The following is an 18,834-nucleotide window of genomic DNA, read 5'->3' as shown; positions in this document are numbered from 1 at the left end:
TAGATTTAGTGAGAGTCAGAATCTAGGTTTGTGACTGCAACATGTCCTACATGTTGGAACTATAGCTGTACCACATTATCGTATGGAACAAAGGTATTGCCAGTAGTTTAGAGAGAAGGTTTTACCAGCATTGTAATTTACTGCTAACAAAACCCTAAAGGAAAGAGATGAGAGACTGCACAAATAGTCCTCCATGAAGACAACTACTAGAAGCTCATACTGGCATCTTTTAGTAGCTACTTAGGATTGTATCATTTATGAAGTTGAATCTATAAAATTTAAAATGAGCGAATGATGAGAAATGATTTTATTATATGTGCTACCAGTATAAGAAGCTCTATAAATGTATAAATATGAATTCTTACCTCACTTGTTTTGAATACCCTTCTTATTGATGCCCAACATTTTCTTGGCCTTTTGAAGCTGCAAACAGTAAAATTCTCCTGTCAGCTGTAGTATTTCCAGCAATGAGTCTAAAATGTTACTAGCTAGGTCTTGGTAGATACGATATATTATGATGGGGCATTATCAAGTTTTTCTCTTTTTCATCACTAATGTCAGATTACCTAATTCAAGAGCTGGTATCTTCTCCAGTTATTGCCACTGCATTATAATTTATATATGTATTTTTATATGTTAAGGAGCCATGCATATAATTTTGGTCTTTCAAACAGTGGTTATTCTTCTCTTTGGAATTTGGCTACCTAAAAATATAAAATGAGTTGTTATTTATTTTACTTTTTAAGAAAATAATATATTTGGCTGGACTCAGTGGCTCACTCCTGTAATCCCAATACTTTGGGAGGTTGAGGCGAGAGGATCACCTGAGGTCAGGAGGAGTTCAAGACCAGCCTGGCCAACATGGTGAAACCCCATCTCCACAAAAATAACAAAATTAGCCAGGCATGATGGCAGGTGCCTGTAATCCCACCTACTTGGGAGGCTGGGGTGGGAGAATTGCTTGAACCCGAGAGGTGGTGGTTGCAGTGAGCCAAGATCGTGCCATTGCACTCCATCGTGGGTGACAGAGTGAGACTCCATCTCAAAAAAAAAAGAAAAAGAAATCAATATATTCTTAGAAGTAGCTGGATTAACATTCTTTTTACTCAGTTACCAAAGTAATATATAATACATTAAAATATTAAAACCATTTAAAGTACATAAAGTAAAAAGTGAAATTTCTTCCTTTTTCTCCTCCAAATGATCCCATTGGTCATCAGTTTCCATTTCTAAAAATTTGGTGTGTAATTAAAATTACTAGATAAATACTTTTTTTACATCTCCATGGTAAACTTTTGATGCATGCCATTTTTGTTGTGGCTCATTACAAAGTTTATTTGCTGATGGAATAGATGGTTGTCTAAAATTATTACCATATATTTCTATTAGATTAGACTAAACATAAAGAAAACAGATTGTTTACATTATGGGTACAATATTGATTTGTGAAAATTATTTCAGCACATACAGGCTTGGGGTATATATACATATATATACTATATACATATAGAATAATCATTAGAATTATATACCCATTAGATATATAGTTTTAAATATATACTGATAGTGTCATAAAATTTGTATGTTTCATCTTCATTAAGAGATTTTTTGAACTTTAGAATTTAATTTTTTTGTTGTGATTTTTTTTTTCTAGGTACAGAAATAGTAAAGCCATATACACCTGTATCTGGTTCCTTACTCTCGGAATTCAAGGAACCAGTTCTTCCCAACAATAAATACATCTACTTTTTGATAAAAATCTATCCCACTGGACTCTTCACACCAGAGCTTGATCATCTTCAGATTGGTTAGTGTTTTTACATTTTTTAAACCTCATTTGTGCTCTAGATTGGATCAAATTGCTCTCTAGTTATCTCCACATAGGAGCCTATCAAATATCTTTAACTCAACATGACTACAACCAACGTTATCTTCTCTTTGTCCTACCCAGCATGCCCATACTCCATATTCCCTGTTTTTATTATTTGCATCATCACTGTTCATCCTTGATCCCATCTGGAGACTCGAGTCAGCCTTGATTCTTCCCACTTTCTCTCTCCCAGTCCGGTCAGCCACTAAGTTCTGTTGAGTCTACATCTCAGTGACTTTTTCAGCTACCTCTTCTGCCAGTCTGTATAGTAAGCCTTCATCATTTCTTTGTTGGCTTCTAACCGTTTTGTCACAATTGAGCCTAGCTGCTTTGCAGTTTTGAAACCTCTGATGGGTCCCCATTACCTGTACTGCATGGCCTACGTAAACTTTGATAATCTCTCCAGCTTTATCTCTTGCTATACAAAAATACTTGTGCTACTCAGTTTCACAGGTTTGTCATCCTCATTCACAGGTATATGCAGTTTCCACACCCAAAATGCCCATCAACCCTTTATCAAGTGCTTTTTTAAAAAGACCCAACGTCGGCTGGGTGCAGTGGCTCATGCCTGTAATCCTAACACTTTGGGAGGCCAAGGTGGGCAGATCACTTGAGGTCGAGAGTTTGAGACTAGCCTGGCCAACATGGGGAAAACCTCATTTCTACTAAAAATACAAAAATTAGCCAGGCCTGGTGGCGGGCACCTATAATCCCAGCTACTTGGGAGGCTGAGGCAGAATTGCTTAAATCCAGGAGGCAGAGGTTGCAGTGTGCCGAGATCATGCCACTGCACTCCAGCCTGGGCAGAGCAAGACTCTGTCTCAGAACATAATAATGGTAGAAATAAAAATAAAAAGACTCAAACATAATATCACTTTATGGAGCCCTCCTCCTCCCTTGAAACCCCCAATAACTAACAGTTTGTTCGTAGCTTTATTATAAGAGTAAATACATTCCTTCATTACAATACTTTGAGTTTAAGAGCAGAAATTGTCTTATCTTTGTATTTTCAACGCCTGGCAAGGCAGTTGGTACATAATAGGCTGTCAGTAAATGTACTTTGTTTTTTTGTTTATTTTGTTTTTGAGACTGCTCTGCCACCCAGGATGGAGTGCAGTGGCTTGATCTCAGCTCACTGCAACCTCCGTCTCCTGGGTTCAAGTGATTCTCCTGCTTCAGCCTCCCAAGTAGCCAGGATTGTAGGCGCACACTACCATGCCAGCTAATTTTTGTATTTTTAGTAGAGATGAGGTTTAACTATGTTTGCCAGGCTGGTCTCAAACTCCTAACCTTAGGTGGTTGGCCCGCCTCGGCCGCCCAAAGTGCTGGGGTCACAGGTGTGAGCCACAGTGCCCAGCCAGTAAATGTACTTTGAAAGAGTAAATACAGAACTATAATGAGATCTATTAAGATTTAAAAACTTCTTTTCTTGCTTCTGCTCCCAAGGTGTCTTTTACTCCTTTTTCTGTATTTTCTTTTCTCTTTCCTTGGAAAGTATTCCTCTTTCCAAGGCAGCATTAGCAGTATATAGGGGTACCAGTGAAATGGATCACTAAAATTTGGAAGTCAACAAAATTACATTATTTTCTGAAATGTAGTAATAGATATGATTCTGCTAATTTTATCTACTTCACATAGTGGATATGATTAGTCATCATTGGTTATGTAAACCAAAATATTGTATATGAATTTGAACCTGAAGTATTTTGGAGTACCTATAAATCTAGTGTGGATAACTATCACCTTATGAAAGAAGGACTGACACATGATTGTCATACAGTGACTGGAAACTTAAGGAATGGTATTATAGCCTATTTACAGAGATTTTTGTGAACATAGCAGGGTGGACAGTTGTCCTAGAGTGTAGAAAGTGAAAGCTCAAAGAACGAGATGAAGTGTTATTTCAACTTCATTTAGGGAGGCTACACATGGCACAAATACCTGTGTCACTTAGAGAGTTGTACACTAAATGAATGACCCCATACAATTATCCATCTCTTTATTTCAATCCCATGTTCACTAAACAACATGATTTTGCATGATTAATTTGGCTTTTCAAGTGTCCTGATACTGGAAACAAGATATCCCTAATGGGACATGTTCAGGTCACTAGATACATGTAACCCCAGCTATAAATCAAAATATATTGCCATTCTGGCATGTGTGCTATAACCTCTTCTGAATTTGGTTAGCATCAGTTATCCTACCAGAATCTAATCAATTTTGTTAACATTGGAAAGACTGTGGGTAAAAGTTACCAAATTAATACTATCCTCTGATACTTCTTTAGTAAACAACTATCTGGCTTTTTCCTAAGGACACTCTGATCTTATGGTCTTTTGCAAATTATAACAAGAAGCTTCTATTATTTTCAAATACTTATTTCATCAATTACTGCAAGATTCTTACTATCCTGCAATGGAAAACAAAAAGTTGTGAGCACCCAAGCATTTTAAAATGAAATAAATCATTTATTGACAGCTTTATTTTTCATTTTAAGATTACGTTTCAAGTTTCTGAATCTAGTTGTAAAGGTGGTTTTCTTATATGAATGGTACATGGTGATTATATCAACTGGACTGTAGAAAATGGGCACTGATTTCTCAACTGTGTTGATTCTAGGTTGGAAAGTGGCATGCTCCAAGTACAGTTGACTGCATTTCTGATCTTGCTTTGTTTTTATGGGAATTAAAATCAGAGCAGCCCTTCTAAATTAATAGGTCTTTTTAAAAATTTGGTAGAAGAGAAGTTGGTGTGTTTATCAACACAAGTTTTTAGAATATATTTCTATTTCAATTTTCTCTTCTACAAATCCTGTTACTATGGTTAAGAATCCTATGTAAATAGTGAATATCAATTCTTTGCTCTTTACCATGCAAGACAGATATATATGTACTCTGCTTTTGAAGTACTTAAAATTCAGTTTAGCAATCAATCATTTGTTGATAATTTGTGGATAAGTACTTTGCAGTAGTTTGTAAATTTCAGACCAGATGGTTTGGGAAAGTAGTGGTGGGAAATTATATCATAAAACCTCATTATTAATTTGATTATAATGATATAATTCAGACATACTTGGGGGCCTAAAGAGTATCCTTAAGACTACTTACAGACTGATACATAATCTGCAAGTTAAGTATGTATATTGTTACTCCGCAGTGTTGTAAATTCAGGTACTTTTGGCTTCTTAGTTTCTCTGCTGGGTTTTTTGTTTTGTTTTTGTTTTTTCTGATGTAGTTTATATTTCATTGTTTAGGAGATTTTGTTTCTGTAAGCAGTCCTGAGGGCAATTTTAAAATATCTGAGTTCCAAGAATTAGAAGATCTCTTTTTGTTGGCAGCTGGAACAGGCTTCACACCAATGGTTAAAATACTGAATTATGCTTTGACTGATATACCCACTCTCAGGTATGTAATTTTGTCTCTAATTTTCCTTTTTGAGGCTGTTATATTAGTATAAGGTATTCTAAATTGATTACTTGCTGGATCTTAATAAACATGTTCCCATTTCCTCATTCATCATTTCTTACTTTCACTCAATCCTAGCTATTTAACTAGGTTCTTTTATCTCATTTCAGTGTTTGATGATTTTAGTTACCTACTGGGCACTAAAACATTCACATTGGTTCACTTTAGACTTTCCATTTGGCATATTTCGAATATAATTAATTAGTTCTTTCTGAGTTTTTTTTTCTTTTAAGGAAAGTGAAGCTGATGTTCTTCAATAAAACAGAGGATGATATAATTTGGAGAAGCCAACTGGAGAAATTAGCATTTAAAGATAAAAGGTATTAAACTGTTATTAACTCTGCATTTAGTTATTTATACCTATGTAATAAGTCTAGGCCTGGGGACTAGGGGAGAGACAGCGGAGGGTAGGGAGTTGGGGAGGGATAACATGGGGAGAAATGCCAAATATAGGTGACAGGGATGGAGGCAGCAAACCACATTGCCATATATGTACCTATGCAACAATTCTTCATGTTCTGCACATGTACTCCAGAACCTAAAGTGCAATAAAATATGTTTTTTTTTAAAAAAAAAGTCTAGGCCTTATCTTCTCTGGTTGGAGTTTTGATTGGCCAGGAAGCACCTTCAAAGAAAAAAAATAAACCAAGAATTCTCTAACTGTAAATCATGTCAAATGTTGTTCTTCTCTCAAAGAAACACTTTCTGGTAAAATCTAGGCAACCTTATGTATGTGTCATTAAGATGCATATTGGGCTTTATGATCATATTATATGATTTATGGTGAGTTGGGTTTCACTGACCAATATGGTAAAGACCAGCCTGACCAATACGGTGAAACCCTGTCTTTAAAAAAAAAAAAAGAAAAGAAAAAGAAATTTTGTAAAATTTTATTTTTTTAAGAATAGACATTGTATTAATAGGACTTCAACTTGATTTATAAATTAATTGGTAAAAAGGAATGTATTGACAGTCTCTGAACTTAAAGTATCTTTTAACAAAGTCAACTGTGTTATTTGGTTTGTTTTGTTTTGATTACATAATTTGGGTTTGTGAAATTGCATAGACTGCAGTTTTGAGGATGAGGAAAGGCCGCTTTTTTTTTTCACTTCTGGATGCCTGGCTCTAACAGCACTCACCAGGTGAGTGGTACTCTCTAGCTTGCTGAGAGAAGTGATAGTGTTCCAACTTCCAGCCTGCCTTTATCCTCCCTCTACTGTTCCTTCTCTTTCTCTTCTTGCTCTCCCTTGCTGGCTGGTGTGTGCTCTTTCTCTCTCCTCCCTGACCTCTTTCTGGAGACTTTGCTCTCCTTGCTTGAGACACTCTGGAGGCACTGACTCCTAGTATTGTGTGATTTATGATCCCCATAGACTCAGGGCGTTTTTTTGTTTTTTGTTTTGTTTTGTTTTTTTGGAGTGAGGTTAGGTCAAGCCCTTAAAGGCTTATTGATGGGATTTGATAGTCCTAGTCAGCCAACACATAATTATTGTGTTCCCTACAAAATAGGAAAGTGAAAGTTAAGATTTAAGTTGGAGTAATTTTAATTAGTCACAACTGTCTTTTAGTTAGCATTTAAGGCTCTTTGTTTTTTAATATAGTAAATCATTCTTTCCAACATCTTGGCCCTCCTATATCACTTCTAGTTTTAGTAATAAAGTTCCTGATGACAAAATAAGTTACTGGAACACATTTCTGTGGTTAAATTATTATTGAACTGTAAACATTAAAAAAAAAAAATTGTAGTTAAGAGAAATACCCTAATCTCTATATGATTAAGTCCCAGTCTTCTACTCCATCCTTTGTGGAACAAGGAAAGGGATAGGAATTATGGATTCTGAGGCTGATATGTGATTGAATATTTTCTGCAAGCATGCTGTGCTTGTCCTCAGAGTTTATCTAGGTAATATCATTAGCAAATGGAATTCTTCAAAATAAAATTGTATAATGGAAAGTGATTAATCTCTTGACCTTGGGCAAATTAGTTTATCTGGCTGAGCCTCAGTTTTTCCATCTATAAAACAAATGTTAATACCTACACCAGAGAATCATTTGGACATGGGAATCAATGAGTTAGCCTATGTAGGTGCCTAGCCCAGAATTAGTATGTTTGTAGCAGATTCACTCATTCACTCATGAAATATATAACTTCTGTTATGTGCCTGTACACATGGATCCAACAATAATAAGATACTGTGTTTGGTTATTTTCTCACGCATCCCAGGGAATGCGTCTCTTCATTTTCTCTAATTACAGCCCTCAGTAGAGTTGCAAAAATATAGATACTTCATAAATAATTTTCAGAGTATTACTCTTTCTATTTCAATCTGATTTTCATGTCATTAAGTATGAAATCTGAACAGAAAAGTTTACCCCAAGTTTATCCTTACAAATGTGTTATTACACTTGACTGTTCTAGCAGTTGGGAGTCAATTCACAACATTCCAAGTCCAGCAAAATCTTACACATTTTTTTCTTATGAAAAATGAGAGAAAGAAAGCAAATATGTGCAGTAGCAGATTTAATTATATAAACTGAAATCCAAAATAAATGCCACTTATCCTTCTCTCAAATATGTGAGCAGTGTTATGAGGCTCAGTTCATTCAGTACACATTGCCCCTCACCCCCTACTCCTATCAGCAGAATGCCCTAGCTCTGTTAGATCTCTGCTTTTGTAGAATGAGTTTTGTGGGATGGGACAGGTGAGATGGTTTGACAATGAGGCTGACTTCTAGAAAACATTTTCTGGTATATAAATATAACAGGCATTTTCCTTTCATTTCAAATCAATCATTCTTAGAGACCATTAACCTTATTTTAGTAAAGGTAGTAGAACATTCTTTATATGAACAGCATTTGTTGATTTTCCCTTCTGTCTATAAAATTAATACATGTTTATATAGAAAAGGTGTAAGAAAAATATCACCCATAATCCTACCACCCAAAGAACAATTATTAACATTATAGTCTGTATCTTTCTATTCATATACATATCTACCTTTTTGTTTTATATATTTAAAATAATGTAGTCATACTGACTATCCTTTTAACTTTGTTTCTACTTATTGTATTGTGTGTTTTTTGCATAAAGAGTATTTTCAACAGGTGGTTTTCAACCTAGAGCAGCTCTGCCACCCCAGAAACATTTATGTCTGGAGACATTTTTGATTGTTACAACTGGGGAAAAAGGAGTTACTACACCTAGTTGGTAGAGGCCAGGAATGCTACAAAGTGTCTTACAATGCTCAGGACAGCCCCCTACAACAAAGAATTATCCAGCCCAAAGTGCTAGTAGTGCCAGTTAGTAAATCCTGCAATATACTGTGATTTTTAATAACTTCATTGTGTTCAGTCATGTGAGCATACCATAATTTATTTAGCCAATTCCACACTATTTGACATAGTGACTAGAAATTGTTCAGTACCTTTCTAACTATTCAGAATAAAAATATATCAAAAGAATCATTAGGTCAAAGTGTTCTAAGGCTGTTGATGCATTTTATTACTATTATTATTACACTTTAAGTTCTGGGATACATGTGCAAAACGTGTAGGTTTGTTGTATAGGTATACATGTGCCATGGTGGTTTGCTGCACCCATCAACCCATCAACTACATTAGGTATTTCTCCTAATGCTATCCCTCCACTTGCCTCTCAGCCCCCTACAGGCCCCAGTGAGTGATGTTCCCATCCCTCTGTCCATGTGTTCTCATTGATCAACTCCCACTTATGAGTGAGAACATGCGGTGCTTGGTTTTCTGTTCCTGTGTTAATTTGCTGAGAATGATAGTTTCCAGCTTCATCCATGTCCCTGCAAAGGAAATGAATGCATTCTTTTTTATGGCTGCATAGTATTCTATGGTGTTTATGTGCCACATTTTCTTTATCTAGTCTATCATTGATGGGCATTTGGGTTGGTTCCAAGTCTTTGCTATTGTGAATAGTGCCGCAGTAAACATACATGTGCATGTCTCTTTATAATAGAATGATTTATAATCCTTTGAGTACATACCCAGTAATGGGATTGCTGGGTCAAATGGTATTTCTGGTTCTAGATCCTTGAGGAATCGCCACATTGTCTTCCACAATGGTTGAAGTAATTTCCACTCCCACCAACAGTGTAAAAGCATTCCTATTTCTCCATATCTTCTCCAGCATCTGTTATATTTTGACACACAGCCTCTGAAAGTGAAATCACTTAGCAGAGAATACTGCATCCAGCACACTGTCATTGACAGTGACATTAATACTGATAATGTTATTAACAATGATATTGTTAGTGTCATTATTTTTACACTAGAGTGGAATGGGAGGTTAGTTGAAGCAAAAGAGAAAGGAGAAAGAAAGGGATTCTAAGCAGCAAGGAAATGGGTCACAAAGGAAAGGGGACTATTTACCCACTTATATGCACCAACAGAAGATAAAAGACCATTTATATCTCTTTGAACATTTGTTTGCTATCTGCAAAATGTGCTTGACGTTACAAAAATATAAGGAATCAGACTATCCTAGTGATGGTGAAGTTCTGAAGTATATCAGTAACTGTAAAGTCTGTGCCTTGAGAGGAACAAAAAACATACCATAGATAACTAGTGAAAAGAGTAATTCCATTGCTGTGAGGGTAGGAAAAAACTTCTTTCTTCATGGAAGAAGGGGTTTTTGAGCTGGGCTTTGGGAAATGACTAGCATTTCTTTGAGCGGGAAAATAAATTTGAGTAGTGAGATCGCATGAGTAAAGACATGAGAGCCAGGATATTCTGGTGTTTTAGTGACAGAGCAGAGTCGTTTTGTTGAAATAAATGCTGTGTGTGAAGGAGGAGGATGCAGAATAACTAAAAATAAACCCATTAAACTTTGTATCTGTTTTAGAAAGAATCTTAATAGTTATTTCTATTCCTTTTTGTTTACACTTGTAGAAACAAGATAGGCTAAAATCAGGTGATGAAAGACCTTGAATGTAATTCGTATGTGAAGTAAATATTATGTGTCAGATAGACATAGGAAGAAGGCACAGTGACACTCTGCGGCTCATCTCCCTGTAGTGCTGACAGGCTCCCTGGACTATGTTTTTGTCTTCTGTTGTCAGTAGTGGGACTAGCAACATGGCAGTTCCATTTAAGATAGCAAAAGCTGATGATGCCAGAAGCAGAAATAAATTGAACAGTATGCCTGAACCTGTTTCTTTTTCCCCCGCCTCTTATGCACACAGATATGCAGCCCGCTAATCTGGACCCTTACAGCACTTTCTGTTTGTTCTAGGAGATGTTCTTCGGTGTTATGTTGCTTGGAATGTGTTCTTTGAAATGTTAATGTGTTTCCCTGAATGGACTCTATGATGAATAAATTTGGGAAATAGTATATTTCTTCTTGAAGATTTACTCTGAACTTAGCGTATTTAAGGCTTTCTGATATTCTAACGAAATATATTTAACTTTCTTTAATCCACTATGTCACATACTTATTTGATAGTTAGCCTGCTTTCATGGAATAACTACTAACATCTGGAGACATACTAGTGTTTCATTAGATTCATTTTGAGAAATATTTCCAGAATTATGTTTGTTTTAGCTAATTTTGACTCCTAGTTTTGTGAGCGTTTTTGTCTGTGAGCACATAGCAACTTTTACTGCAGTTGCAGGCATTTTCTTTAGCTAGAAAATAAAGAAGGAAAAGCTGGGGCCCAAGTACTCTGAAATATTAATCTATGAACAGATTAGTGATTCAGTGATTCAGAGGAATCACTGAAGCTTTTACGCAAAAATGTTGCAAAGTTGTATCAGAGTTTTTAGGGGAACTAATATGGCAATGGCATATCAACTAGATTAAGGGTTAAGGTTATTAATGTAATATTTTAGACAAGAGATATAAGAGCGGGATATGGAGCTGTGACAGTAAAAATGGGCAGGTAAGGGACTTTGTGAGAAATATGAAGGAGATAAGTTGTGGAAGCTGATTGGCTAGAGAAGGAGGGAATAAGTCGTTGGATGACTACTAATAATTTAGACTAAATGAGTACATTTATATTTCAAGACTTGTCATCTTAGATCACTGTCAGCCTACCTTAAAATAAATTTTTTGACAAGCTTATTTGCCTATATTTACATTTGAGATCACATTCATCAGAAGCAGATCTATTCTCTCCCTTTTTCATGTTATTTTGCATTTATGGGTTATCTGAATTTATTTTCAGGTACCCTTTTCAAGAGTCCTAACGCCTTCTGGCACTTTTGAAATTATGGAGGAATTTCAGGATGTTTACTGTGTGCCCCCACATGTCTCTAGCGTCTCAAAGCCGTAATTATTTTAGACAGTGTGTTGACCTTTATTCAGAAAACCCAGGAGAGAGGATTCCACAGGAACTGTCTATATTTTGATATAAAAAATATTTCATTAAAGAATTATTGAGTCTTAACTTGTGAATGCTCCTGTTCCAATTTAAGCTCTTTCTCCGCCTATGAAAAAGGAGATAAGCAGGATAACAGCCTCTTTACAAGTCCTTAAATTGCAGCCATGCTTTCTGTTCACCTTTTCCATTGAGTACTTAAAATTATAGTCAAGGGACCCTTATGTGAATAAATACAAAATGCATAAGAAGTTTGTACCATTTATGTAAGGATCTGTTATTTATCACCATTTAGTAGATACCTGCAGAAAATATACCACTGATTAGGCTTTTTTATAAAGCATCCCAGTAAAGGAAAATTATGACTAGGTGCTTATGGCAGACTACAGAGACTTCAGCATTAATTTAGCAGTTTATTCCAGTGATAGGCTCATTTCAAATAGAGCCACAGGAGACCATCTTTTATCTTTTAATTTAACAAGACAATTTCCACATTTTATTCAAATATCTATGTGTAATTGGAAATTTATGACACTGGTTTTATGACTGCTTTTGGCCTTTTGATCTGATGAAAGAAAGATTATGGATCTTTTTTCCAGAAAAATACACATATGAATTCATATCATTTTTATATGCAATTTTATGGATGCCAGCACACGGCTTTGTTCTTTTAAGTACAATTTTTATTTTTAGCTAACATGGCCTCTTTGTAAATACATTTCTTTATTCAACAAGCATTTTTTTGTGTGCTTAATTGAACGAGGCCTGGATACAGTATTGAACAAGACGGACAAGGACCTTGCCCTCATGGAGCAGTGAGCAGATATCACATCCTGAAATTATTTAAAACTATCTTAGTTTTAAGTGGTCAGAAGGTAAAAATAGGTTAGTGAATATCTTTGAGGAGGCTGTTTTGTGCATTAGCCTTTAGGGAGGCTATAGAGTGGATTCGCATTGCTACTAATACTAAATGGGAAGCCTGAAGATAAGAAAACATAATTCTGTAGGTGTTTTAATGTAAAATCATAGAATATTAGAATTGTAAGATATTACTTATTTCCCAACCTCATTCCACAAATGGACAAGCCCTAGAGGCTGGAGAGTGTGTGCAGAGCTGAGGCTGGTTCTCTAGCCTCCTGCTCGTGCTCTTATTTGGTCTGTACTGCTTGTGCCAGGCTTCTTTGTTCTTGGGAAACTTAATCCAGCTGAGGCACAGCAATGTGAGGGCAGCTGTACCAGCCATACCTTGTTTTTGTTTCAATATTTAGTTCTCTTGTCCCCTCACAAGAGAAACTGTTCACCTCAGCTTTTTCATGTGGTTTAAATTAATGTATCATCAATTCCTGCTACTCAGTTACTCACTGGAACATGTAGAGATGCTTTTGATCTGATGCTATTGAAATGGTAAGAATTGTTTGCTTAAACAGAGCAGACAGAGCAGGTACAACATAGAATTTTGAATTTACTATGGCTTTTCACCAACAATTTTTGTAATAGATTACTAAGCCTGTGGGAAGAAATGGTCTGTTGTTTCATTGTGAGACTTCGATGTTCTTCTTTTCCATTTTAATCCTGTACCCTTTTGCTTTCATCTGTTTCATTCCATAGTGTATGGGTGCCTTCTCTGTGTTGGCCTCTAGGGATACAGTGATAGCCAAAGCAGACATGGACCCTGTTCTCATGGAGTTTAGGGTCTATTGGAGAAGGTAGAAAATAGACAATAAGCTTAGTGACCACTTATTTACAACCTGAAGTAAATGGCATGAAGAAAAGGAAAAGGAAAACATTGCTACAGCACATGAAACAAAGGCCTCAGCCTCGTGGAGGTGCAATACTTGCATGTGGAAATGATGCTTGAGCTGAAAACTGAAGGCTGGGAGTGGTAAATCTATTACAGAAAGAAGAAATAGAACAGGCAGTGTTATGGCAGTGAAGTCTGAGAGGTAAACAGAGTGAGAGCCAGGACTTGGTGTTGAATTGGATATGGAGGGTGAGAAAGAAAGAGGTTCCCAGGATAAATCCCAAGTGTCTGGCTTGTACAACCAAGCAGACTGTGGTGCCAGTTACAGAGATCATGAAGTTGAGAGCCTTTGAGACAGCGACAGTAAGAAGTCAAATAGGCTTCTCAATCAAACTGGTTTTAAGGGTCTGGAAATCACTGGAGAGGTTTGAGCCAGAGATTAAAATGCGTGTGTCACTGGTAATTACTATTTACTGTGATTTATGCCAGCATATTATTATTGTTTATTTTGGGTTAAGGGGTACATGTGCAGGTTTGTTTCAAGGGTATATTGTGTGATGCTGAAATTTGGGTTTCTGTTAATCCTGTCACGTACACAGTGAACATAGTACCCAATAGGAGGTTTTTCAGCCCTCCACATTTCCCTGAACCTCCCTGCTTTTGGAGTCCCCAGTGTCTGTTGTTCTCATTTTTATGTTCTTGTATACACAGAGTTTAGCTCCTACTTAAAAGTGAGAACATGCAATATTTGTTCTTTTTTTCCAATACCAGTAGATTATTAATAGAAATGTGAAGTTCTCTGAGATCCCTTGGAATGTCTATTTCATTTATATTTATTTTTAATTTTTTTTTTTTGAGATGGAGTCTCACCCTGTCCCCCAGGCTGGAGTGCAATGGCACAATCTCAGCTTACTGCAACCTCCACCTCCCAGGTTCATTCTCCTGCCTCAGTCTTCCAAGTAGCTGGGATTACAGGCTCATGCTATTATGCTCGGCTAATTTTTTGTATCTTTAGTAGAGATGGGTTTCACCATGTTGGCCAGGCTGGTCTTGAACTCATGACCTCATGATCTGCCCACCTTGGCCTGCCAAAGTGCTAGGATTACAGGCATGAGCCACTGTGCCCAGCCAAATTATTTTTTTTTTAAGAGACAAGTTCTTGCTCTGCTGCCCAGGCTGGTGCAGTCATAGCTCACTGCAGCCTTGAACTCTTGGACTCAAACGATCCTCCTGCCTCAGCCTCCCAAATAGCTAGGACCACAGGCACATACCACCACACCTGGCTAAGTTTAAACAATTTGTGTGTGTGTGTGTGTGTGTGTGTGTGTGTGTGTGTGTGTGGAAACTGGGTCTCACTATGTTGCCCAGGCTGGTCTCAAACTCCTTTTCTCAAATAATCCTCCTACCTTGGCCTCCCAGTGTGCTGGGATTACAGGTGTGAGCTACTATGCTTGGCCAGAGCTCTCTTTTTAATTAGTTCAATTTTTTAAAATGCCAAATTGCATTCCTTATCTACAGGAAAAACTAATCCTTAGTAAATATAGATTTACCTATATGTTTTTGTTAAGTCTTATAATGTTTTTCAAGTGGTTTTCCAGCAAATGTGTCAGTCTTTATATATTAAATTGTTCTTTTAGGGGATAATTATATTCTTGAACTTGAAACATGTTAATAATTTGTTTAAAATAATAAACTTTAAAAAACTGTTTTTCTTTTCCTTAGGCTGGATATTGAATTTGTTCTCTCAGCACCTACTTCTGAATGGAATGGCAAACAGGGACATATTTCACCAGCTCTTCTTTCTGCATTTTTGAAAAGAAATTTGGACAAATCCAAAGTTCTTGTCTGCATTTGTGGACCAGTGCCATTTACAGAACAAGGAATAAGGTGAGTAGCAGTGTAGTAGGAAACAGACTGCCCAACACTGAAACGAAGATCTTTCGTAACAAGCATCTCTCAGTTCTTCCTATTTACATGAACTGCACTTTAATAATCTTACAGTTTTAGAAAATAACTAAGTCTTTAAATCTTCATATAGTTTAAGAGTTGGAGGTCAGAATTATGCATACTGTTAGATATGAATACAAAAATAGGACACAGCCAGCAATTGGTGTTCTCTGCTAATGGCTGCGCATATGATACACTCACAGGATTGGTGCCACAGTCTTATTTGGGACATTAGGCCCAACCTCTTCTTCCATCAAAGCTTTATAATAGTAATTAATAAGCAATGTTCATCTCATTGTAGCTTTTGCTCTTCATTCTCTGTAACTGAGTGAAAATTAGTAAATACCGTATATGCAATCAGAAGCCACGCAGCAAGACAAAAAGGGGAGACTAGAACACAAATAAGACAAGACTAGTAGTTGAAGCGAAGCCTGGAAATGAAAAATCAGTGGTAGTGGTGATCCTGTTTGAAACTCAACTTGATGTGATTTAGCTTTAAAATGGCACTTTAAAATGTTTGGTTAAATATGGCCCCTATTGGATTTCTAGATGATTTTAAAATATGGCTGCTTTAAGTGTCCTATTCTTACTTAGTCTGTGACTAAACCTAACATTTCTAGATGTCAACTAAAGGAGTCAAACTCTGTAATTTGAAAAGATTTATTCTGAGCTGTTAAAATGCGCACTTTGAATGAAAAAACAGGCTTTGTGTGAGCAACATGGCTGTTAATTCACCTGGGTGCAGGTGGGCTAAGGCCGAAAAGGGCATTAGCAAAGGGCACTGGGATAGGAGTTGCTTTTATAGATTTGGGGTGGGCGGTGGAAAGTTACAGAGTAAGATTAGTTACAGTGGTGGGGGTAGGGGTAAGGAATATACATTACCGTGAGTTCAGTTACAATGGGGGGTGGGTAAGTAGTTAAGATGGTAAGGTGGGGTGGAGAATATTTACATTATCATAATAACAGTTAAGATGGCAGGGTAGGGTGAGCCATCTTAACCGGCTCCTCTGGGCTATCAGGGATAATGGCGAACACAGGTGGGGCGGTAAGGGGGTGAGGGGGTGATCAGTCGGGGCAGGCCGAACTTCAGACTTTCTGAGTCCGGGCTTGCACATGGAGACCTGACATACCTGTCTTTTTATAGAGAGAGAGAAAGAATTAGAGAAGACGGGGTGATAACAGGTTTTGGGGCATGGGGGCAAAGATTTTCAAGGCTACTTTGTGTGTGATTGAGGGCAGCGCGGAAACCTAAAATTGGGAAAGAATTTAGACACTAGGAGATCTCGGGGAAAGGGGTGAGATTGTGGGGTTGTTAGAAGGAGCATTTGTTGTATTGACTGATTGGTTATTGCTTATATACGATTTTGTAGGAATTGAGAGGTTAATTGGAAAAACGCAGTGTCCAAATAAGAGAAGGAGATAGTATTAGAGGACTAAGAATTAGAAGAAGCCATGACTCCCAGTTAGAGAGTGTCCAGCCAGTCCAGTCAGGTCCAGAATAACCATTTGCCTGATTGGTGAGCTTTTGGGCTTTGTTTTTTAATTTATTGATGGCATTACATACAAGGCCAGGCTGGTTTACATAAAAACAATATTCTTCATTTAGAAATAGTCAAAGACCTTTTTTAACAGTCAGTAAATTAAGACCTCTGCGGTTTTGAAGGACAACTGCAGCTAGGGAATTTACTTGAGCTTGAAAGAGGGATAATAATGAGTTAATTCTCCAATGCTGGCAGAGGAATTATTAGAGAGGCTACGGAAGGTGCCAATTGAAGTGGAAATGCCTGTGCCAAGTGCAGTAGTAATTCTTAACCCTACGAGTAAGGGCATTAATGGAAGGGAACAGGGAGGCTTTTGTCCCCATTGGCAAACTGAATTTTGGGAGTAAGGAAAACTAGGGTACAAGTGCCTGTCCAGTTGGTAGGAAGGCAGATGTAAGAAGAAGAACCACAGAGGAAAAAAAAGGTTCTTGGCTTAGACAGAACTGGAAGTGTAAACTGAAAAGGTGAGAAAGTGTTCTGAGGGGGCTGGCGCTTTGGACCTGAATGCCAAGGGAACCAGCAAGGGCTGCGGCTGTTAAAGGTTGTAGCGGGGCTTGGTAGGGTAACTGTGGAGGGAGAGCTTTTGTTTTCATGGTGTATGAGGAAGCGTGTGGTATGTATAAGCAACCACTCACTTTTATTAACAAGATTGGGTATGAGCAGAGAATGGGAGCCAGATTAAGAGTGAAATATTAGCTGTAATTGCCTGGAGGAAAAGTGTAAACCAGCAACTTAAAAGCAGGGCATGTAAAAGTAAATGAGTATGGTGAATTTGATTACAGTTAGACAGAATATAATAGAAACAGAGACTTTTTGAGGTATGATTTAAGTAGTAGGGGCGACTGCATAAAGCTGGAGAAGGTAAAGGGCTGAAAGTAAGTGTGTGAGGTGTAAAGAGAAAGCTTTGGAGGTTGTGAGAGCTATAGAGGGTAAGTGGGACATAGCCTGTGGTTTTGAGGAATTTTTTTTTTTTTTTTGGAAACGGAGTTTTGCTCTTCTTACCCAGGCTGGAGTGCAGTGGTGCAATCTCGACTCACTGCAATCTCCACCTCCTGGGTTCAAGCAATTCTCCTGCCTCAGCCTCCCAAGTAGCTGGGACTACAGGGGTGCGCCACCATGCCCAGCTAATTTTTTTGTATTTTCAGTAGAGACGGGGTTTCACTCTCTTGACCAGAATGGTCTCGATCTCTTGACCTCGTGATACACCCGCCTCGGCCTCCCATAGTGCTCGGATTATAGGCGTGAGCCACCGCGCCCAGCCGTTTTTGAGGGATCTTAAGAGTATTAGAGCAACAGCTGCTACTGTGCGTAGTTATGAGGGCCAGCCCAGGACTGTGAGGTTAAGTTGTTTGGATGAAAAGGCTACAGGCTGTGGGCCTGGCTCCTGTGTAAGAATTCCGATGGCACAGCCTTTTATTTCTGCTGTGTAGATAGAGAAGGGTTGAGAGGAGTTGGAGAGCGCTAGTGCAGGGGCTCTCTAAGGCCTTCTTTAGCGACCGAAAGGGAGAATGGGGGAAACATTTTTGGTTTATGGAGTTAGCTAAGTTGCCATTCGTAGGTTCATAAAGTGGGGCAAAAACCTGGCATCCAGAGGTGAAAGTATCCTACAATGCCTAGGAAGGAGAGAAGCTGTTGTTTAGTGGATAGGGTTGGGGTTTGGGAAGTTAACTGGATACAGTTGGCAAGGAGAGTGTGTGTATGTTGGCGAAAGATTATAACAGATGGGGAAGAAATTTGGGCTTTAGAAAAAGCATTTTTGAGGTTAAGAAGAAAATAGTGAGTTGTGGAAGGAGGTATGGAAGATAGGAGGGTATAGGGGTTTGGTACAACCAAGTGGATGGGAAGCACAATCCGATTGATGAGGCAGAGTTCTTGGACTAGTCTGTAGAGTTTGTCTGGTTTTTTGGACAGCTAGGATAAGGGAAG

The 18,834-nt window shown here is 37.7% G+C and overlaps 1 protein-coding gene across 4 annotated transcripts in view; it reads left to right on the top strand.

The window, feature by feature from the left end:
• Positions 1–18,834, top strand: part of LOC105728440 (cytochrome b5 reductase 4) — a 122,935-nt gene that overhangs the window by 81,501 nt on the left and 22,600 nt on the right. For all 4 annotated transcript variants that reach the window (XR_001110023.3, XM_064360879.1, XM_012468816.2 and 1 more), the window contains 4 exons: positions 1,655–1,807; positions 5,127–5,277; positions 5,571–5,657; positions 15,143–15,307. Coding sequence is in view for 3 of the 4 variants with exons in the window: in XM_064360879.1 (XP_064216949.1) it covers positions 1,655–1,807; positions 5,127–5,277; positions 5,571–5,657; positions 15,143–15,307 (556 nt within the window). In the remaining variant the exon portion in view is untranslated. The remainder of the gene's footprint in view (positions 1–1,654; positions 1,808–5,126; positions 5,278–5,570; positions 5,658–15,142; positions 15,308–18,834) is intronic.

The sequence above is a fragment of the Aotus nancymaae genome, unplaced genomic scaffold, assembly GCF_030222135.1.
Source record: "Aotus nancymaae isolate 86718 unplaced genomic scaffold, 86718_ANA_hifiasm-v0.15.2.pri h1tg000040l, whole genome shotgun sequence".
Taxonomy (NCBI): Eukaryota; Metazoa; Chordata; class Mammalia; order Primates; family Aotidae; genus Aotus; species Aotus nancymaae.
Note: the sequence above shows the minus strand (reverse complement) of the source record. Positions and strands in the feature narration are given on the sequence as shown.